At 32.9% G+C, this 23,801-nt stretch overlaps 1 protein-coding gene across 5 annotated transcripts in view; it reads right to left on the bottom strand.

Annotated features, from left to right (window-relative positions):
- Nucleotides 1-23,801, bottom strand: part of LOC132703922 (sodium/potassium/calcium exchanger Nckx30C-like) — a 141,668-nt gene that overhangs the window by 9,002 nt on the left and 108,865 nt on the right. For 4 of the 5 annotated variants that reach the window (XR_009619189.1, XM_060673461.1, XM_060673474.1 and 1 more), the window contains 2 exons: nucleotides 11,078-11,294; nucleotides 7,178-7,430 (listed from right to left, as the gene is read on the bottom strand). Coding sequence is in view for 4 of the 5 variants with exons in the window: in XM_060673461.1 (XP_060529444.1) it covers nucleotides 7,178-7,430; nucleotides 11,078-11,294 (470 nt within the window). In the remaining variant the exon portion in view is untranslated. The remainder of the gene's footprint in view (nucleotides 1-7,177; nucleotides 7,431-11,077; nucleotides 11,295-23,801) is intronic. The other variant, XM_060673493.1, reaches the window with a different exon arrangement.

Genomic DNA, 23,801 nt, shown 5'->3' with positions numbered 1-23,801 from the left:
GGGAGAGCAATAAGAGGAAGAAGAAGATGAATATGTTGATCTGGGACCACCACCAACCACTCAACAAGCCCTATATTGATACTAAAAAAATTTAAAAGAAAATGACCGATTATTTGATACATTAAATGTAGTTCTTAAATATTTATATATAATGTTACTAAGTAGTAAAATAATTAAATATTACAGAACATATATGCGTATTGTTAGTTTTCAATGCTTTATAACGAAGAAAAAAGCAATCCCTTCAATTCTGTTATATAGAGTTTCGACTGTATTTAACAATTTGTATAAAAAAAAATACTGCAGGAACATTTCTTTTCTTGAGATCATATGATTCCATAATGTCTGTATCTGGTATATGCATGTGGTCTACACCAGTTTCACGGTAACTTATTTTGGACTTTTTCAATGTAATTCTAATGGGTTTTGTCCCAAGGACTCCATATAAAAGAACAATATTCAAGTATACTTCTGACAAATGACGTATGCAATGTATTAAAAATTTTACAATTTCTTATGATAAGACCATGTCCTACCTACTATATCATCTATATACGTCCTGAGAAATAACTGAGTATCCAAAGTTATACCAAGATCCCGCATCTCCAGAACTCTAGACAACACTATTCACCCAATTTTATATTTCATATATATTTCTTCTTTCTATTAAAGCTAAGCACAAAATAGTTTTGTTATGTAATTTTTAATTATAACATAAAGTTCTAGACCATCAGCATATAAAAGATTTTCGAATCGTAAACGGACTCATCCAACAAAATAAAAAGCAATGGACCAAGATTGGAACCCTGTGGAACACCCGACGTTGCATAATAATAGTCGAGTAGTTGTCCCTTACACATATGATTAAAAAAAATTAAATTAAACTTGATGTTTCTTCGCCACTCGCCATAAAAGTATTATGGATTCAAATATTTTAGCAAGTAGCAAGAAAGTAGTGATATAGTTCTTAGTAAATGAAAGACAAATGTTTATTGTGGCATCTCTAACAGTTTCAAAGTTTTTAAGTCAACTGCTGCTGCAACTTTTGTACTACGTATATTTTCAAACTATAATAAAAAATGGAAATAGTTTTTTTCGGTATTTTGATGGACAGGTACAGGTTTCCGTAATTGTTAAAACTTTCAGAGAAAAAATAAAGAAAAGTTAGCAATTTGTGTATAACAAAATGTTAATATGATAAACAATGAAACTGTTGTTGAGAACTAATTTAAAAAAAAATCTTAAATAATAATTTAAACAATACCTACATGAAAAATTATTATTAAGAATTTAAAAAAAAATTATAAATCACATATCACAACATTACGGTGATTTTTTTATTTAAAAAAAAAGAATTACAAAGTATTTAATTTATTTAAACTTTTATAGCACAATTTGCGATAGTAAAGGATGTCCCAGAAAAGTTGTTATTTAACAATGGGCTACTTTATTGGAAAATTAACTTTAATGAAAAATTCAATCAGTTTATTTTAAATGTTTAGATTATACTATGTTTTAAAATTTTTAAATGTACTTTATATCCCACAAAAATTTTTTTTTTTATAAATTACTTACTTGCGAAACCTCAATATGGAGGTACAGTTTCAGGAATTGGAAATTTTCTTTAGTAAATTTCCTTTAATGGCCTTTTCTTTGAAAATCCAAAAAAAAAAATTAGCTTACCAACTATATGCAAAAAACTAAACACTACTTTTTGTCATATTTAATTGTTTATAACTTTTTTTTTAGCACAATGATCTAGACATAGTTCCGAATCGAATGGGCTATATCACATAATTTTAGTGTAGTATCTATAATTAACGTCATTTAAATCTCATTAACTAGACTACCGAAAGAACAACGGACTACGTTATCAAAATTTTTTCCTCACGTTTTGCCAGGAAGTTTTAACCGAATCTCTTGTTTTTGCGACAACGAGATTGATCGCCGATATCTGGTATTAGGTTCCAGACGATCCCGTAAGTCTCTTTTCGAAGGCTAAGCTAACGCTTTGATCGATGCTTTTAAACTAGAAACTATTGCTAACGAACTTTTACGTTCGATACTGCATTTTCCGCCCAACTACGTACACGTGACGGCCCGTCGTAAAACAGAACGGCTCTATTATTGGCCAGCAAAAAGCGTATTTACAACAACGTAATACTCCCAAGCCTAGTTCGAAATTGTCGAAATTTATTTTAAACATCGTCACGCTACTTTTTTGTCTTTTTTTCTTTAAGTCTAAGGTAATACAATCCTTACGTCTTACGTGCAGCGAATACGTATACGGAAGCGATTTTATCTGTGGCGTGGATCGATTTTAAAATGCAATGTTAATGTAGTATATATATTGCGATAGTTTTTCGTCACTCAGATGGACGTAAAGAGACGAACAATTGACGTCATAGAAACGTCACGTCACGTTACGCATAATTTTTTTAAAAATAATTTTAAAATTTTTGATTAGAAGTGTTTTTTTTTTTTGAAAATCTTAGATTTTCCGAACACGGGAAGCTTTCCATATTTCCCTCGGGTATTTTGAGAACAGCTCTTGGCTCTAATTGAACGTAGTCGCTATTTCTATATCGCGTCGCAACGAAATCAGAATTAAGCTTTCCGCTAGATAAGACTCTGAAATAAAATTTTTATTACTTTTTTAATCTCCTTTATTGACGTTTCAATTCCGCCGGTTGAGTTTAGTGTTCTTTCCATTTAACAATTTTCTTTTATACAGGGTGTTCGGAAATTTGGAGGAAAGACTCAGAGTGGTAACGCAACGAAATAAGCTGGTATTTTACACACAGTCCTGATCAAAATAAAAGTGTTTCAGGAATCTGTCACTAGAGGGCACTTTACCTAGAAGTTTTTTTATTTTCGCTGTATTTTATTTATTTAGACTAATATTGCAAAATAGAACACATCGTCTTAAGCAGAATCACAAATTTTCAAAAATTGTTACTCTTGTTTTAAGTCGATAAGTGTTATCGTTCAGCCACAAATCGATTTTTTAATCACGGCTCGAGTTTTACATGTAAATGTGATTTTACCTGATAGGACTTAATGAAATTTGAAAAAGTCATTGTCTAAAAATTAGTTTCTATTAAAAGAGCTTATTATCCAACTGTGATGTGCCATCAGGAATATTCAAATACCGACTATCGCGATATGCGTTTTGCTAAGGAAGGGGAAATGGAAATGTAAATTAAACACGACGGGTTTATATCGAGGCTTATCCCAATAGAAACGTTCAAAATACACAGAAAACGAAAGAGAAGAAGAAGAAAAAGAAAGAACAACTTCCAGCGGCGGAAAATAACTGCTGTAAAGCTATTTACTATTGAGTAAAATCACGTCAAGTGGACCCCCCATTTACCACTTGATCATCAAAATTTAATCTATATATATTTTTTACAAGTACTTATGATCCCAGAAAACGATTTTTTAAAATTTTGATTTTAACATTTTTTTTTGTAATGAAAATTTTAAGCACTTTCAATTAAAAAATGGATTAAAAATGAACCGTAAGATATAAATTTATGAAATTTTAAGCGCCTATAGTCAAATGTCTATACTTTAAGAATATATTAATGACTTCAAATTATTTGTTTATTTTCGTATTATTAACTAACTTTTAAGTTAACAAATGAAAATTTAACTGATTTCTTGGTAAAAAACATCATGTTTTTTTGGTCGGTCACACGCCTTATCCATTTAAGTTTAAGATAATACAAATTATTATTATAAAACAAATTTTATTATTATTTATGTTATTATTATTATTATAATTATTATTAATAAAATTTTATTTTTTTTAACAATGTTATAAAGTTAAATTTACTAGTCAAAATTCCATCTTTAGTTAACAAAAGAAAAACCGCTCTGTTACGACTTTTATTTGTTTTTTGCGTATTCTAGTAAATAACAAAATCATTTTAGAAGACGTAATATTTATACGCAAAGCACGAAATAATTTAAAATTTAATTAACAATACGAAAATAAACAAATATTTTTAAATCGTTAATATATTCTTAAAGTATATATCTTTTACGGTTGATTTTTAATCCATTTTTTAATTAAAAGTGCCTAAAATTTTCATTATAAAAAAAAAGTTGTTAGAATCAAAATTTTAAAAAATGGTTTGAGGGATCAATTTTACATAATGAGTACTTATAAAAAAATACGTATAGACTTGACGTGATCTTACTCAATTATTAACGAATAGCTACTAACAAACAGTAATTTAAACACAAACTAAGATTAATGGGACATAATAATGATGCAACAATAGGCTTAATTGTTAATTATTAAAATTTGTCATCAAATAAAAATTCAAATCATGGGCATGTTAATTCAGGCGAGTAGTCCCGCTATCTGCAGAGGAACGGTTTTGTAATAATGACTTAAGCTGATGTGTAAAGTTATGTTGATCGTATCGGCTACAATAAAATAGAATAGAATTTTATTGACTATGTTTGCACAATTTTACATTATAGCAGGTCAAACAACACAAATAGAGAGAGAGTAAGAAAATAATGTAATGTTAATTCTGTTACATTTAGAGCTAATTGTTTATTGACTTGTTTTATACTAGTTTTTAAATTTCTTGGTTACATTTTTCAAGTTTTTTAAAGAATTTGGGAGGCGAAACTTTCTGCAATCACTAGACTTGCGACGAAAGAATGAGCACTCTGCCTATACGAGGTGCTTGTCGAACATTTTTTCCACTTAGATGTTTCCAGTGCGATATCTAGTACATCAAAGTTATATTTACACTTTTATTTCGCATTTTCAATAAAGATTAAACTAATTTTATAAAAATAAACTGTTTGTGTCGATTTACGGGCACAAATTCGGGAAAAATTAGCTGCTACCTTGTCTGTAGCGCATAAAGAACCAACACGCTAAAATACGTACAGAATTATACTAAGGACGCCGATCCGTCTGCTGTAATTCAGCATAATATTAACTCTGCACTTGTCGCTAATTTTTTTAATAACACTTTCAACACCTTAATTCCTTTTTGCCTGATAATTTAATGGGATTTCGACATATTTTGAGAAAATACCGGCGTAAAAATACAGCATCCAAACATTGACCTTGCAGCGGTCATGTTGGTTGTTAGGAGGCGCAAGGCCTTATGGGTCGAACGTCACGCGCATGCGCATGTTCAACAGACCTCAAAATTTTGTGACAGTCGTTTCACGAGTTCCCGTATTATTATTACATGTCTAGTAGCTATATCGCTACGGCAGTAAAAAAAGAAATCGTTAATTACGGTATTACGCTACTTTACTAAAACTAGGCCGAAAGGGCGGACGATAACCATCGGCCTAGTGTGAATTACTGATTGATTTTAAACACGAAGGTCCCCTTTTACAAGAGTGACGGCGTGTTTCCGAACAACGATGCGGCCTGACGTTCCTCACTTCTATAGGTGATTAATTCAGGTTTTTTATGGAAATGTCATTGTCTGCGAAAACGCGGCCGTTGAACGACGAATAGATTTTCCACCTCGCGTACGGTAAACAATGAATTTTCTGTTCCACTCGAAAAGCTAATTAACATTAATTGCGAACTCCTTTTTTTGCGATAACTTGCCACGAAATCGTTAAATTATGCTGCGTTTCTTAATGCGAGTGAGTTGGAAATCGTTATTGAATTGTAAGACTTAAGTGGTCTCCGTCGTTTTCCATACACGTAGCATTGTACAGGGTGGGCAGTTTATTAGAGGCCTGTACCGTGCGTTCAATTTAACTTGATAGCATTTTAATTGGGTGTAACTTTATTGTTTGTAGAGATATTTAAGTATATTACAGTAGAACAAAAACTCTTTACTATATACTGCAAAAAAAAAACATTTCTCATATACTCTAATTTATATTAACGTGTCCGGATTGTCTCTTAACTGCTTAACTCCAACGTCCTCAAACTTAGAGAAACTGAAGTTTTTAACATCCCTCCACAAAGTTAAGATAAGTTCCTGAGGGTGACCACGGACACCATATCTGCTAAGCTTCTCCAGCAGGTCATTAGAGACGCAGTCGAAAGCTTTAGTGAGGTCACATAGCGTAAGTGCAGCTTGCTCCCCCTTTTCCAGGCCCTCCACCACGTCTCCCTGCGAACCGCCTGCACAGTGGAGGAGCCGGTCTTAATACCAAATTGGGAATCACAAATGCATTTCGTTTTTTGAAAAAATCGTGATAGTTGATTTTTGAAAAGTGTCTGGAAGACCTTACCAAGCACGGGAACTATTGATATGGGTCGGAAATCATTTGGAGAGCTGGTGTTACCTTTTTTAAATATTGGAACCACCCTTAAATTGCGCAGGAAAACTTTCACTATCAAATTAAATAAAAATGTGAGGGGGGTTACAATCTGGTTGATAATCTCCTTGAAAATAATACTATTAATGTCATAATAGTCATAAGAACTAGATTTTTGCAATGCAATTACACAGTCTAAAACATCGTCTTCTGCTATTCAGTGTAAGAAGAAAGATGAAGTTACATTTGAGATATTTTTCAGGCATTCACTCTGTACTTCAGCGTTGACAGTTAAAGAGACCAGAATACCAGCAGCAACATTGGTAAAAAACTCATTAAATTCATTGGGTAACAATTTCTTTCATAATTTATAATTGTCCATGTATCTCTGGCTTTATTATTAGACCAACTAATATAGCTATCTTCTTTTTTTGATTTTACGGTTATTTTTTTGTATTCGCTGTGAAAAGATTTATAAATAAGTTTATGTTCCGGCTTCTTAGTTTTATCGGCAATGGTTTTTATCGGTGTTAACTTATTTCTCATTTGTTTTATGTCATTAAACCAATCCACTAACTAACCTTCTGCTCTTATTTTTTTTAACCGAAGTTTGTTTATTAAGAGGGAGACCATTTCTTCAACATCATTTGACAGGTGGAAATGTCATTTGAACATTTCTACCTGTCAACCATAATGGTCGGATAAACAGGGGTCAATAATACTTGTCTTATATAAAGTGTAATCAATATTAGTCAGGATATTGTGGATGCAGGTCGCTGTTGTTGCAGCGACCCTTGTATCCTGATCTATTGTAACCTTAAACCCAAAACTATCTAAAATACACAGGGAATCCGTTAAATTGTTCACCCTTTATGCGTGAAATTTGAACCCCAAAGTTCTTGGTAGGACTTACCCGACTGTAACGTCGAAAATATTGCTGCCGACGGACGATGAGACAGCCATGTCGCCGAAACCTTTCCTTGCCACGATCACAGACGTGATTAGGTCGGGGATGGATGTGCCTGCGGCTAGGAAAGTGAGTCCCATGACCTCCGGCGGAATGCCCACCGTATCTCCAGCCCTGTTCGCCCACCATACCATCAAATACGAGTAGGCCGCTATCCAAAGTATACTCCCAAGAAACGTTACGGGGAAGAACTTTTTACCTAGAACGTTTTTTCCGTGTTAAATGCTCACATAGTTGCACTGTCTCTCACGAAACCAAAAAAAAAAGTAACGTAAGTGGGTCGGTGTAGCCGTTCTTAGAAGACGGAAAAATTTCACTCCGCAGGGATATCGAAAAATTGCAAAGAATTCTCTAGCAACGACAAATTAGTAAACTTGAAATTCTAAACAACATTTCTACCGATAAACATGGGATGTTCAATGAGTGCTTAGAAAATCCACAAACAAAAACAAAACAAACGCTTGTGGATATTTATTTTTAGCAAATAATTATTTTTAAAAACTAAATACAAAATTGTAGGATTTCCACCAACAAACATGGGATGTTCAATGAGTGATTAGAAAATCCATAAACTGTACAAAAGATTTTGGATTTTTATTTATGGCAAATAATTATTTATTTAAAGCAAATAAAAAATTGTACGATTTTCACCAACACCAGATGTTCAATGAATGATTAGAAAATTAAAAAAAAACAAAAATAAAACAAACGATTTTGGATTTTTATTTATGCCAAATAATTATTTATATAAAGTAAATAAAAAATTATAGAATTTTCACCAATAAACATAGGAAATTCAATAAGTGATTAGAAAATCCACAAACATCAAAAACAAAAGTAAAACAAACGATTTTGAATTTTTATTTATGCCAAATAATTATTTATATAAAGTAAATAAAAAATTGTAGGATTTCCACCAATAAACATGGGATATTCAATGAGTGATTAGGAAATCCACAAACAAAAACAAAACAAAGGATTTTGGATTTTTATTTATGGCAAATAATTATTTACATAAAGTAAATAAAAAATTATAGCATTTCCGCCAATAAACATGGGATGTTCAATGAGTGATTAGGAAATTCACAAACAAAAACAAAGGATTTTGGATTTTCATTTATGTCAAACAATAAGTGCGTAGGAAATCCACAAACAATTATATTTTTAAAGTAAATAAAAAATAATAAGATTTGCTTAGTTCATTATATCAAGCAATCGCTTTTTTTAATATAAATTCATCTATTTAAAGCAAACATTTAACGGCGATTATGGACAATGTCAGTCTAATAGTACTGAAATTGGGTTAAGGTTTTATCTGGAGCTGCATCTATGTCAGGCCGGGAAGTTTTGGCGCTAACCTCGTATCTAGGGTGGACTGGCAGTTTTTGTTTGACGGTGTTGGTTCAACTGAAGAGAAATTTGAGCCAAAAAAGGGTGGATTTCCGTTGAAATTAGGGAACAGGGTGAGTTACTTAGAGACTTGCACAAATACTTTAAATTATAAAAAAGTACCATGAAAAACAACTTAAGAATGTTAAAAAACCTTTTAACAATAAACTTACAACCTCTGTTAACAAATGTCAAACGGCGTGGAAGTTATAAAAAATGAAAGTAACCTCTCTAAACACAAAAAGTTTCCAGATTACTTCATTGATGATGAAGGTAGCGAGTATGTTGATTTTTACTGAAAAATTTAACGACTTTTTTTTGTTATAGAAATAATAAATAATATAAAAATTCTTCAATCCGAAGTCTATTCTTAACACCTTTCACGGGTATTGACATTAATGGAACGTGTTACAGATTTTATAGTTGAACTTGTTTGATTAATCTGTCTTTTTTAGAAGATGTATTTCCCTCAGCGTTAAAGCACTCCGTTGTTGTGCCTATACAGAAGATGAACAATACTCATTTCATTTCTAATTACCGTGGAATATCACTTCTATCGGGTTTTTCCAAAATGTTCGAAAAGTGTTTTTACGTGCGGCTCGATGCATTTCTAAAGAATGAGCAATCTTTCTCGAATTCTCAGACTGTTTAGTTTCCTTATATAATCAAATAGTCTCAAACCTGGATCGGAATAATAAAATATTATGAATGTTCTTTGACTTCATGCGAGCTTTTGATTTGTTGTTGAATAAGTTAAATAATTCCGGTATACGGGAGAATAGTTACGCCTGGATTGAGTCGTTTTTGAAGAGTTCTGCTTAGAAGGGATATTTTTGTGATTAGATCCTCATCTAAAGGACTCAATAGCGGAATCCCATAGGGAAGCATACTGCGACCTTTATTATTTGTAATATTTATTAATGATATATCTGATTCTTTCCCAGTTTCCTTATATGCAAACGATATTGCTGTGGTAATGTCATCTAGGAGTCTGGAAAATCTCACGTTCTTGGCCACTAGGGCAATAAGTGATATGACCCGATATTGTGAGCGTAACGGTATTTGTTTGAATGGGACAAAGACGGAGATGATGTTGTCGCTTAGGGATTTGAACAGGAGCTTATTGGTTAGAATGCAGGATAAATCGATTAATCAGACTAACGTTGTCAAGTAATGGATGTTTTTTTTTCGATGTATAGAACTTTAAGTTGGCATTACTGTTCAAGATGGCGACCGACTTAACAGCTGTCAAATGATTTATTCTTTTTTGGTTTGGCAATTCATAATGAATTCATCAAGTAAGGCGTAGATTGGTCGAATGGGCCCAAAACGAGATTGCCGTTGTTCCCGATTTTAATAAGCGAATTTTGTTTAGCGATGAGGCGCACTTCTGGTTGAATGGCTACGTCAACAAACAAAACTGCTTCATTTGGAGCGAAGCTAATCCTCAAGTTTATGTCGAAACACCGTTACATCCAGAAAAACTGACGTGTGCTTTATGGGCTGGTGGAATCATTGGTCCGTACTTCTTCAAAAACGATGATGGCCAGAACGTTACAGTCACTGGTGATCGGTATAGAGCTATGATTACTAACTCTTTAATTCCTGAATTGAATAACCATGATGTCCAGGAGATGTGGTTTCAAAAAGACGGCGCAACATGTCACACAGCTCGTGCCACAATCGATTTATTGAAAGACACGTTTGGTGACCGCCTAATTTCACGTTTTGGACCTGTGAATTGGCCTCCAAGATCTTGTGATTTAACACCGCTAGACTACTTTCTGTGAGGCTATGTAAAGTCATTGGTCTATGCGGATAAGCCACAAATGCTTGACCATATGCCGATATACGGACACAAATGTTGGAAAAAGTAATCGAAAATTGGACGTCCAGATTGGACTACATCCGCGCCAGCCGCGGCGGTCATATGCCAGAAATCATATTTAAAATGTAATGCCACAAGATTATCTTTCGGATAACTAAAATTCAAGTCAATCGAATAATCAATCGTTGTTTTATTGCAACTTAAAGTTCTATGCATAAAAAAAACACCCTATATTCGAACAAAGTTGGGAAAGTCTCGTGGTCACTCTTGTAGAATCCTGTTCCCAAAATTAAATATTTTATCGTTTCCCTCTCTCTTCATATTAAATAGCATGATTTGATGGAGCTAACAGCCCTATGATTTTAGCATTAAAACTATATTATAATATTGCCTGTCCATTTATTTAAGCAAAAATTAAAGCTCATTCTAAATAAGAATGTTTTTTATTCTATCGGTGAATACTTTGATTGTAGTAATGCCGATCTCTCAGTGTGATATACTTTGTGTGTGTTTTTTTTTCTTGTGTTGATGTATTTCTTTTTACTTGTTGACATTATCCGATGCGTTTGTTAAAAGTCAATGGAAATAAACATTATCATCATCGTTATCATTATCAGAATGAGGTATACCTCTAGGCGCCCTGGTATCAGGCAAGGTCAGCCAGAGTGGGAAGACGATTGGAGCCAATAGGAGGTAGGTGATCCTTTTTCTGGTACCTGACGGCCAGCTCATGTCCATGGCCTCGGTTTGGGTGTCCTCTTCGATATCACCGACCTGCAGACACACCACCGCTTGTGAGCTCAACGACTTACGTGAAGTTCGCGCGCGCACAGCAGACATACGCCTCTAGAATCAAAAACAACATAGTCGGCTAAACCTCAACCGATTTGAGGCAACAATATAAAAGTTCCTTCATTAAAATCGAGTCCCCACTATCCCCATTACATTTGTTCTCAAAAATGGTGTATGGGGTGGCCCGTCGAAACCTACGAGGGTTACAAAAAAAATTTAAATCCAAGAGATGTTTCGTCACTTTTATATATACAGGGTGGTAAAACAAACTTACATTTTTTTAAAAATAAAACACCCTATATTCTATTGCATTTTTTGATAGTCCTTTCAAAGACAAATTCAACGATATGTATGTGTATAGGTATGTGATGAACCGTTTCGAACTTATTAGCGATCGTCTTCAGAATTCTGGTTATGTTTAACCCATCATTGTTGGGTTGCTTATTAACGTTTTAAACTTTTTTTCATCTATTGAGCCTACGAAAAGAATGTTTTTCTTTAAGCAATGATCAAATTTATAATGTTTTCCTAAAATACGTGTATATAATTGAATTTTCGAATGGCCACTTTAATAGCAATTTCAATTATGTAGCACAGTACGGGTCTCTGACTTACCGTTTTGGCTTAATTGGAAATTATTTTCCAATAAATTCTTTCACATTTAAAATTTCAGAATCTTGTAGATAAGGTCCTTAAATGTAAAAAAAAACTTTTAAAAAATAGTCATATTGGAAACCCGCCTGTTGAAGGATACAAACACAAAAAAATAATAGTTCTCTGTTGTGATAATATTACTGATTTTTTGACAGGTATATTATAATATGGAGCAAAATTCACACTAGTACAAAAACTACAAGAAACAGATTTTGACTTAACACTCGAATTTTGCAATTTAATGATGGATAAGCATTTTTTAGGTAATATATTTTAAAACATAATTTGAACCAGTAAATCAACATGTAAAAGAATTTAAGTATTATTGCTATTAAAGTGGTTATTCGAAAATCCAATAATATACAGGGCGTTTCATATAAGAAAATTGAGAAAAGTATCATCTTACGAAACGTGGCAACATCGCGTATTTTAAGAAAATATTTTAAATTTGATGATTGTCGAAAGAAAATCATTATTTTGGTAAAAATAATAGAAGAAAAGTTTAAAAAGTTGATAAGCAACCCAACAATGATCGTTTAAACAGAACCCGAATTCTGAAGATCGTCGCTATTAAGTTCGAAACGATGCAACACAAACCTATATATATATATATATATATATATATATATATATATATATATATATATATATATATATATATATATATATATATATATATATATATATATATATATATATATATATATATATATATATATATATATATATATATATATATATATATTTATATATACATACATGAAAAGACTATCCAAAAATGCAATAAAATATAGGGTGTTCTATTTGTTTTGCCAACCTATATATAAAAACGTGACGATTAGGAAAATAAAAAAATAAAGGTCATTTTAATAGAAACAACTTTTTTTTTTGTAACTCCGATATTTCGATTATCCCCCTCTTAAACGGCCCACCCTGTACATGATTTTGGCATTCACCTGCAGAGTTGTTGCATGTGTGTATCATCTTCTGAACAAAAACTCGCTCTTGCTAAATGGACGCCCTGTATATTTTGAGATGAAAGTCCGATTTAATTGGATTTGAAAAATATACAATTGTGATCACTTTAGTGCTCAGCATGAGGGATTTTTTTACTTATTCCACAACTATAATAGCAATGTTTACAAAAGTTGGTAGGACGAATAACACAAAAATAAGAAAAACAACTTTTCTTTATAACATTTCACTCAATTTTTTGAAATGAGTGTAGTTTACCCTTGTGTATATTTTGTATTTTAGATGCATCTAATATGATTATAAAACATGCCCCAACTTTTGACAATATTGGTATTTTAGCTGTACAGTAGGTAAAAAAATTTTGGTTGGTTGGTTCGGCAATTTTTGAAATATTTTTTTCGATGATACCCTATTAATAGTGCAAATGTCTTTCATCCTGATTAAAAATATATATATTCTATAAAGAAAAGTAAAACCGTTAATTTTATTTGTCTTTAATTGTTTTTGATTTGTTCAAAAGAATATTAAGAAAAATAAACTTTTATAAAAAAAGTTTTTTAATAAACTCTGTAAGTGCTTGTCAAAATTAAATAAAAAATAACGTACATTCTGCGATAAGTCATCAAAGTCAAATAATATATTTATCAATTTTAATTTATGAAATTTACGAATAATCCTATTATAATTTTGCATTTAATTATGAATTATAAACGGCCTTTTAAAACTTTTTATTTTAATTTTTAAACCAGGTACAAGCAACCAAAACGATTGCTAGAATTGTATTATTTTATTATTAAAAATTAATCTTGTCCATGTATTTTTGAGAACTTAAGAAAAAAAAATTAACCTAAATTTTATTCAAAAAAATAACCAGGATGGTTATGAATTAAACTTTAAAATCATTTTTGATAGTTTCTTTGAAATGATATTATTAAAAAAAATTATCTAAAGAAAAAGAAACAGCATGCCTGTTAGAGACAATCGACATGATCAAAAGCTTCGCACAAATTTAGTCCCAGACCCTCGAACTTATTTGCGAACGACCTTGATCCGAACTTAATCCGACATTGGGGTCGAGATAAGTTTTGAGTAGTTATCAAACTGCTTGGGAAAAATTGACATACGTCAGACTCACATGGTTGTAGGGCAAAATATATATTCGGTACGTATAGGATTTGATGCGAGTGAAATTCGCTCAAATGTGTTGAATTTAACTGACGTAATTCTTCTTCTTCTATATTAAGGCACTTCTGCTTGTTTTTTTATCACAAGTTGTCGTTTCGTACCTGTTTCATGTTTTTATTTCATTTGTTTCCAGACATTTCTGAGTCTTAGATGTTTTCGGTCTTGTTTCAGCGGTATATATCATGACTGGTCGAACTACAGCGGCATTTTATTCTTAAGTATTTATTCTTATCTCTGCTATTCTATTGCCTTTTGCAGTTTGTTCTCTTATATCATCATCTATGTTATTATCATACGATAATTTAATTCCTACATATTTGATATTCATTACCTACTCTATAGCATGGTTATCAAGTTCTTCACACATTGCTAGTGATCTAGTTTTTTTGGCCGACATTTTCATGGTTAATTTCTTTGAATTTATATTAAACTGATCTGCAAATCATCTTCATTTTCAGCTACCAGTACAGTATCATCGGCGTAACACTTGTATTTCTTTATTACCCTTATTTTGTTTATACTTTCCTCATTATTTCGTCAAGTATAATGTTAAATAATAAGGGGCTTAGTGAGTCTCCTTGCCTAATATCTGCAGTTACATATATTTTATTTCTGTTGTATATATTTTCGGTTAATTTTATTATATGGGATATTTCTAGCTGCACTCTATCAAATGCTTTTTCTAAGTCTATGAAGCGTAAGAACACTGGCCTATTGTAGCCAATAGATTTTTCATAAATTGAACTGAGGTGACTTTTACTTGATGAAAATCCATTTATCAAAATAAATAAGCATTAAAAGTTCAGATTTTCAAGAAATTATATATTTTGACATGCCAATTGTTTGGACAACACCGTGTGTTTATCAAATGTAATATTTACAAACTACCTGCTACTATATACACAGAAAAATGACCATAAAACCTTAATTAATGTTGTGAGAATTTAAGTTCAATAAAGGAGAGGTAATGATTGATCATTAAGCAATACATTTGAATGTCTCATTTTGTTAATCTCCATAATGGAGTCTGTGTATTTAAAGAGTGAAATGTAGGCATTTTGTATGTATAAGGGTGATTTGAGCTGTTATGTATCACTGTGTCCGTGTGTGAAGGTTTATGATAAATTGAAAAATCTAATTTGTTTTGCCCTTTCGTAATAGTCATAGCTAAAAAATTAATAGAGTTATCCTTTTCAATCTCGATAGTGAATTTTATACGATTATGTTATGAGAAAATGAAATTTAAAAAAGAATCCAATTGTCTGTCCGTTCCAACAAAGCAAGCAAAGACATCATCCACCATAGAAAACTTTTATTTAAAAGATGTTCTAGTATGATATTTTCCAAATTGTCCATAAAAATATCGGCTAACAAAGGATTAAGTGGGTTTCCCATAATCAAACCTTCTTTAGAGATATAAATCTGTCCATTAAATTCAAAATAATTTTGGTCTAAAGATAATAAATCTTGTTTCACCAATGGGTTGACCTGTTTCCGAGTTAGGGTGAAATCTACTAAATCTACTGGGAAACACTGGGAAATAAGTTTTGTACATCAAAAGGCGATAGTGTTGCGTTAGAAGCGATTTTGATATCTTTAATTCTGTTGATTAATTCCAAAGAATTTTTTATTGCAAATTTTGGTTCAAAATCTAAGTTTGTTACATTTGATAAAGACACGGTGTTGTCGAAACAATTGTCACGTAAAAATATGTAATTTCGTGGAAATCTGAACTTTTAGTTCTTATTTATTTTAATCGATATTTCTGCAATTGTTGTCAGTTTCAAAGTCGTGCATAGGAGGTGAATTCCTTAAATGTGGGATCATTATGCTTATCCCCCGGTCTTCCGGTAATTTTGATCTTCGTATTTGTTTATAAACGCTGTTAGTTCTCCGCACTTCAATAATGCCAGCCGATCTTCGGTTTTTTGATTTCTTAAGTGCTTCTTCCACTTCTTCACCATTTATTTCTAGTATTTCATTTGTTACTAAATACGGGGTTTCTGGTGTTAAATTCCCCGTCCTATTGTACAATTCTTCTAAGTGGTCCGTGTCTCTTTACCTTTATCAATTCTTTCATTTCTTGGCGCCGTCCACGTACCGTTCTTCAGATATGCAAACCATAAAAGTCAACGAAATATTTGAGATAGGCTCTTGTTTTCTGTTTTTGCACTTTTTATTCTTTTTGATGTTCTGTGGGTTTTACGCTCCCTAAGCGCTTTTTTTGCTGCGTTTTTGATATTTTCTCGAATCTTTCTCCAGCTGTTTTTTTATATCTTCTTGTTCTATTACTGAGTTTTCGTTTATTTTGTTTTCCAATCTTGTTCGATAGAGATTTTTTACTTATTCATTCTGTAGTTTTTCTACTTTAATCTTTGCTCACCAAAATTTTATGTTAGTTTTTTGATGTTTGTTTTTTTTTCCTAAAACCAGATTGTGGTCACTTCTTACGTTAGCACATTATAAACATCTTATATCTAGTACTTGTGTAATGTATTGTATTAGTTTTTTGAGTTTCTGATATAAGCTTAACTAATATAATTCTTTCCGATACATATTCGCATTCCTGGATATTTTGAGGCAGTTTTCTATGGATCATTAGTGTTACACCTTTCTTTGCTCTGACGTGTCTCTCCATTGCACTGTATATCAAAATATGTTCGCGCAGCCACATTTGTCCTTTGTCTTTCTTTTTCGTTTCTTGTAGGGCACACATCTCTATATTTCTATTAATTCTTTTTCAACTTCCTGATCTTTATTATTTAGTGTTTCTATATTCCATGTTGCTGTTCGCATTATATTCTTTTTTTGGTTGAACCTGTTAAAAACTTGAAGGAGTACGGGTGCATGATTACTAAGAAATGGAGAACTTTGTATCTTTTTCCTTTTTAGCGTTTTCTTAAAAAAAAAAAATACACAAATAGCAAAATGCTACTAATTCTCATTGCATTTTTGTTTTTTGTTCTCTCTCTTCCCAAAACGAATGTGTGAATGTGAAAAGGAAATTGAATTTATATCGGCCAAAGACAACTGCTAAGATAACCTGCCCCAAGCTAAAGTGTATAGCATCTAAGTACAAGAAAATTACAAAATCAATGGCGTTATTGTAATTTTGTGTCACTCAAAGTCCTGTATTTCGAGAAATACAAGTTGCATTTAGGAGTTCATCGCCGCATTTCCAACAACCTTTGACGACTTATCGCAGTAATATTTTCTCACATAAAAAATAATTACATCAAAACAACTACTCGTGTAATATTTGAACACCTTGCCATGCGGCCGGAAATTCCTGAAATATTTTCACTCGACTTGGAATGCTTTGAAAGTTTTTGACGCAGTTTCACGCCACGTTAATTTCATTCGTCAAAGATGATAAGTCGCGAATTTACGTGCAACGAGCGGTCAGCTACGGGGGCGGTACTTTTTAATTAACGGCCTTGTCCTGCTAGACAATAGGCAAAATGTTCAAATTAATGTGTCGAAAGCTTAATCCTTCGTATGAGACAATTACAAAATGTGCTAAAGCGATAACTTCACTGCAGAAGCTCTATTCCCCGATGAAACCCCCAATTTAATTCATAGTATAGCTCACTTTTTCATCGTAATAAATACCGCCCAATTATATTGATAATCGCATTGATAACTTTACTACGGAAGCTTTATTCCCCGATGATATCCCCAATTCATTCATTTTTTTATCGTAATAAATACTGCCGAATAATATTGATAATCTCATTGACAACTTTAGTGCGAAAGCTTTCATAGGTTCAGATGACTTTTTTATCTTAATAAATACTGCCGAATTGTATTGATAATTGCATTGATAACTTTACTGCAGAATCTTTATTCCCCGACGATGTTCCCAATTTAATTCGTTTTCGTTTTTATCGTGATATCATTAATTCTGCATCCCATTCCCGTATCTCCTCTTCAAAAGTTTGCGATGTCATCAATGCAGACTTGTCTGCCATTTAAGTAAACATCAAATGCTTGATGTTTTTAAAAATCGTAGGTTTTTTGTTTTTCCAATAACGACTAGCTTTGCTTTTTCTCTCCCACTCATATTGGCAGCTACTAACACTGTTATACGTTCTTTAAAAAGTTTTCGATCCACACACTTTTCGCTTCGAAATTTAAGAGTTTTATCTGGCGCCACTTTGTAAAAAATACCAGTTTCATCAGCATTAAAAATGTCGTCAGCAGGGTACTTTTCTGCTAGTTTCGGCCACATCTTCCCCAGCCAATTGTTAGTGACGTTTCTGTCGACATCACGGGCTTCGCCACTTATCTGTCCATAATTTATACCATGCCTCTGTTTGAACTTCCCCAACCATCCTTCCGAAACCTTGAAATCAATAATGTTCAGCAAACTTTTCTGCTTTCAGTTTTATGATAGTTCCAGAGAGTGACACATTTTTAAGACGTTGCTGTTGGAACCACTGCAACATTGCCCGATCCAAATCTTCAAATTTTGGCTTTCTTAGCTTCTTACTAGAACTGCTTGCCGCTTCAGCATGAATGATTTTCTCTTTGCACTTCGAAATCGTGGATACAGTCGACGGTGTAAGTCCGTATCGACGTCCCACATCACTTTTCTTTTTTCCCGTTCTATCTCCCGAATTAAAGCAACTTTATCATCTAGAGATAAATTTTATTTTTCTTATTTATTCACCAAGTGAAATTAGAACTGATTGAAACAATCGCGCGCTTTTATAAATACCGATACAGGCATTAACATAATCGCTCATTACGAGAAGAACACTTAGAACGACCAGGTTCTCGGTAATTTGATTATTCGGGTAAGGAGAAGGTAAGAGACTCTATTAATTACAAGCCCTTACTAAGCGTGTATCTGCACTTAGTATCCAAAACACGATCGGAATAATCAACACTAGTGCTTCAGATAGGTTCTATGTGTGTTCTGCAATTAGTACCAACCTAAACCCAATTCCAGATTTCATGGAAGATATATCTGTTATCTGTGTTTTTCTGGTAATATCAAGTAATATTAGGTTTTTTCATGATTCTTGATAATCTTTGGTACTCAGGTTATTTTTTCAGTTTCAGATGCGAACCGTGTCACCTCCTGAAGGACCGATCACCGTTCGTTTAGACCCAAATACTTAATAATTATTCATTAAAAGAAATAAATGTATGTATTATACGTTTTCAAAGTATTTTTTTTTGTTCTGGTTAGTTTTAAACCCCACAACGACACTCCATTCGCAACCTGTTACTATCAATTTAGGTTCTACCGCGTGTACCGACACGTCCGAACTATCAAACGTATCGAACATACGCGATCGGTCAATAAAGGCAATTTCGAAACGCCAATTAACGTTGTTTCAGTCCGCGATTGCCTTTATTCTATTATGTAACGTCAAAAACACAGCAACACCGTCGGAAGGCATTGTACAACTTTTCGATTTGCTATCTCGACGATACGTTGCTTGATTCCGGTCTCATTCATCAATGGAATTGGTTTCCGACGAAAGGGGATCATGTACGGGGGCTTAGATCATTAATTGTTCCATCAGTCTATCGCTCCCAAGTTGAAACGCTTGGGAAAGACTAACGGAATGCGATTTGTCCGGCGTGCCAAATAAATTGCTTCAAAAATATGCAAATTCGTTGACATAGTTCAACACAAATTGACTTTAATTAAATAGAAAACTTGAAAAACTGACAGAAGATAAAAGATATAATTAGACCAGAAATATAGTACGTTTACAATCAACCCCGTGATTAACTTTGCCCACTGTTTGTTACTCCAAAACAGCAGCCCTATAAAAGTATGTTTTTAATCTTCTTCGCCGAGCAATTCTTGAAACATGTACATAAAAAATTTAGAACAAAGTAACAATTTATTACGTTCTGTTTCATTACGTTTTTACATAGAATCATTGTTAATATACAAAATATTAAATATAATAATAATAAACCGTCGGCACTTAAAAAATCATCACTATCGCTACGTCACCTAATTCAATGATCAACTCCGCCACTAATCGTTCTAGATAAATATTTTCTTCTTTTATTACTCGTTTTTCGCAGTTTGGCCAGCTTTGTACTGATATTTTAACTACCTCTTGCCGAATTACGTTTATAGTACTATCACTAAATGTTGATGCAGCGTTATTTCTTCTTATATTCGATTTCAACTCAGACCAAATCATCTCAATCGGGTTAAAAATACAATAATACGGGGGCAACCTTAAGATTTTATGCTCCTTTTGTTGTGGTATCGAACCGATAGACATTAAAATATTTTATTTTTAATAATTCAGGCTACTGTAATACTTTTTATAAAACTTCTGTCGAACGTTGGCTTCTTCAGAGCTTGACTGAAACTGACTCGCATTTTACTCTGTACCTACTTGTATAGTGTTTGAGGGGGGCAGAGCTAAATGAGGTGCATAAACACCGTCTCTGATGATTGATTCCCATATTGGTAACAGGTAGAGACCTGAGTCACGGTTAAGATTGTTAGGTTGCAATCCCACACTTGCGACTGTTGTCTTTCCTTATATTCAAAACATCACTGACCACATATCAAAAGTTCTAAAGAAAAATAACGTCAAAACCAGATTCATCACTCGTCCAAAAATCTCTCAACATCTTCGATCCGTCAAAGACAACATTCCATGCATATGCGGCAAAGAATACATTGGAGAGAATGGACGAAAAATATCAACTTGGCCCGAAAAACATGAAAGAGCCTTAAGACTAAGACAAAGAACTCCTCAGCAGTTGCCGAACACAATTTTATTCGATAAAACTAAGATTCTTGCATGTAATCAATTCTTTTACCGAGGAAAAATACTTCAATAGTTTGTTGATACCAAAACGATTTCGAATTAAATGATCAACTTACATTTCGAGAGAAGGATTTATTACGAGAAACCCGCTTAGACCACTACAATTTAGGGACTATACATGAACACGACAAAGTAATGCATTTATAATAAATCACCCTTACACATACAAAATGGTTTCTTTTCATTTTTTTTATCCCCAGACTCTGAACCCAATGTTGAACATGGATCCCAAGGTTATGGAATCAAAAAAATACATAAGATAACCTGGGAGGAAAGTTTTTAAACAATATTTTAAACAACAGTAACACCAAGTCACAAAAATCGCAAAAATCCTATAGTTTACAGATTAAAATGAAAGAAGATTAAATGGATCATGTCCTAAAATGCATCTAGAACAAACAGATAAAACAAGTTCATAATTTTGATATATCAAAAAGCTATAAACTTATTGGAAGCAATGGAGATAAACAAAATCATACATTCGTGGTATAGAAAGCAGTAAGGGTGGTAAACGACATTTGACCTAAAAAGTTTACCAAACTTAACAATTTACGTACAACAACTGTAAATCAGAATTCATTACCACCCTTTTATAATGTGTGTGTTTTTTTCGATGTATAGAACTTTAAGTTGGCATTACTGTTCAAGATGGCGACCGATTTAACAGCTGTCAAGTGATTTATTCTCAGTTTGGTTTGGCAATACATCGTGAATAGACTCACTCCTGACCAGCGCTTGCAAATGGGCCCAAAACAAGATTGCCCTTGTTCCCGATTTTCATAAGCGAATTTTGTTTAGCGATGAGGCGCACTTCTGGTTGAATGGCTACGTCAACAAACAAAACTGCCGCATTTGGAGCGAAGCTATTCCTCAAGTGTATGTCGAAACACCGTTACATCCAGAAAAACTGACTGTTTGGTGTACTTTATGGGCTGGTGGAATCATTGGTCCGTACTTCTTCAAAAACTTTGATGGCCGGAACATTACAGTCAATGGTAATCGGTATAGAGCTATGATTACTAACTCTTTCATTCCTGAATGGAATAACCATGATGTGCAGGAGATGTGGTTTCAACAAGACGGCGCAACATGTCACACAGCTCGTGCCACAATCGATTTATTGAAAGACACGTTTGGTGACCGCCTAATTTTACGTTTTGGGGCTGTGAATTGGCCTCCAAGACCTTATGATTTAATACCGCTAGACTACTTTCTGTGGGGCTATGTAAAGTCATTGGTCTATGCGGATAAGCCACAAATGCTTGACCATATGCCGATATACGGCCACAAATGTTGGAAAAAGTCATCGAAAATTGAACGTCCAGATTGGACTACATCCGCGCCGGCCGCGACGGTCATATGCCAGAAATCATATTTAAAATGTAATGCCACAAGATTATCTTTCGGATAAATAAAATTCATGTCATTCGAATAATCCATCGTTGTTTTATTGCAACTTAAAGTTCTATACATCGAAAAAAAAACACCTATATTTATAGACGTCTGAAGATTGTAATGTTATGTATTTGATAAAGATACGAAGGAGCCGTCGTACACCAATAAATAATTTATGAAAATCTGTGAAAAAATATGAAAAATTATTAGAAAAATGTGTTAATGACCAAATAGTTCAACACTATATTCTATATTTTATTGACAATTAGTCTCATTCTAATCATCTCTAGCTGTTCCATTTATTAATGAAACGCCCCATATTCATAAACGTTTTACAAATGAAAGATAATCAAACCGAATACTAAATCCCTTTCCCTTTGTGCCTATATCGTAACTTATGGGGCCTCTTTCAAAATGCCGATTCAGCGTCAGCCTATTCATCATCTTCACGTGTCCCATTATCTCTCCGGATTAGTTTTTGACAAATTAATTCGGGAAAAAAAGGTCGAAAAATTCAAACGGGTTTTTATAATATACTCGCGTGCCTGAAATTTTCGTGTTTTATAATTTTTTATGTTTTTTCTTTAATTAATTTTTCCTTCGGGATTATTACCCAGGAGTGCTCAGATTATTGTGCATTTCTATCATTAACTTAATTATAAAACGTTCGTAGATATTGTCATTTTTTAAAAACAAAAATATTATTTTATTTTCAATTTAAGAATTTTGTGTGCTTGTGGCACTCGTTGCAATATATTTGCAAACAAAATGCTTTAAAATTGTATGTGCTTGAGTGGCGAGAACTGAGAAAAACAGTATTTTTAACCTTAAACAAAGACTTAAAAGTTTTGTGTTAGTGCTGCTTATTAGCGGTTAGTTAGGAGGTAAGCTCAAAATATTACACATAATATTATAGGTAAAGGTAAGAAATACATTTCTTTTACCTTTTTCAGTGGGATAACAATGCAATAAAAACTATTTTGATAAAAAAGCAAGTTCTCGAAGATGTAGTTTTCATCGCTTTCCCAAAGGGAAAGATCTAGTATCCCGAACTATTCGGAATAAGTGGATAGTTCGATGTAGAAGGGAGGACAAACTTAATCCAAATAAAAGCTATGTTCATTTTACTGAAAATGATTACGAAAGAGACTTACAAAATAAGTTATTAGGTTTTTTTTTTGTCTTGAGCAACACATTAAATTCACCACAAAATTTAAATTTTAGGTTTACCTTTAAAAAAGATTCTAGAAAAACTGGTGTTCTCACCCAATTATTATTTAACCAGAAGCCACCAACAGAAGCTGGATTATCTAGATCATTCCAAAAATGCCAAAAAAGATACTCAGCAGGTATTGTCTGAGCTTTTAGCAACAACATCGAATGCCACAAGTGAAATTCTAGACAAAAATCCATCTCAGAACCTAGGCCAGGGGAAGGCGTGGTAAAAAACTTAGCAAAAAAATATTTAAAACAGAAAAAGGATTACCGTTTAGTTTAGTTAGAGATTTTTGTTAGCTGAGAACGGTAATTCGTA

Source organism: Cylas formicarius, unplaced genomic scaffold, assembly GCF_029955315.1.
Source record: "Cylas formicarius isolate icCylForm1 unplaced genomic scaffold, icCylForm1.1 PGA_scaffold_10__41_contigs__length_53128322, whole genome shotgun sequence".
Classification (NCBI taxonomy): Eukaryota; Metazoa; Arthropoda; class Insecta; order Coleoptera; family Brentidae; genus Cylas; species Cylas formicarius.
The sequence above is the reverse complement of the archived record's forward strand: the minus strand, read 5'-3'. Positions and strand labels throughout refer to the sequence as shown.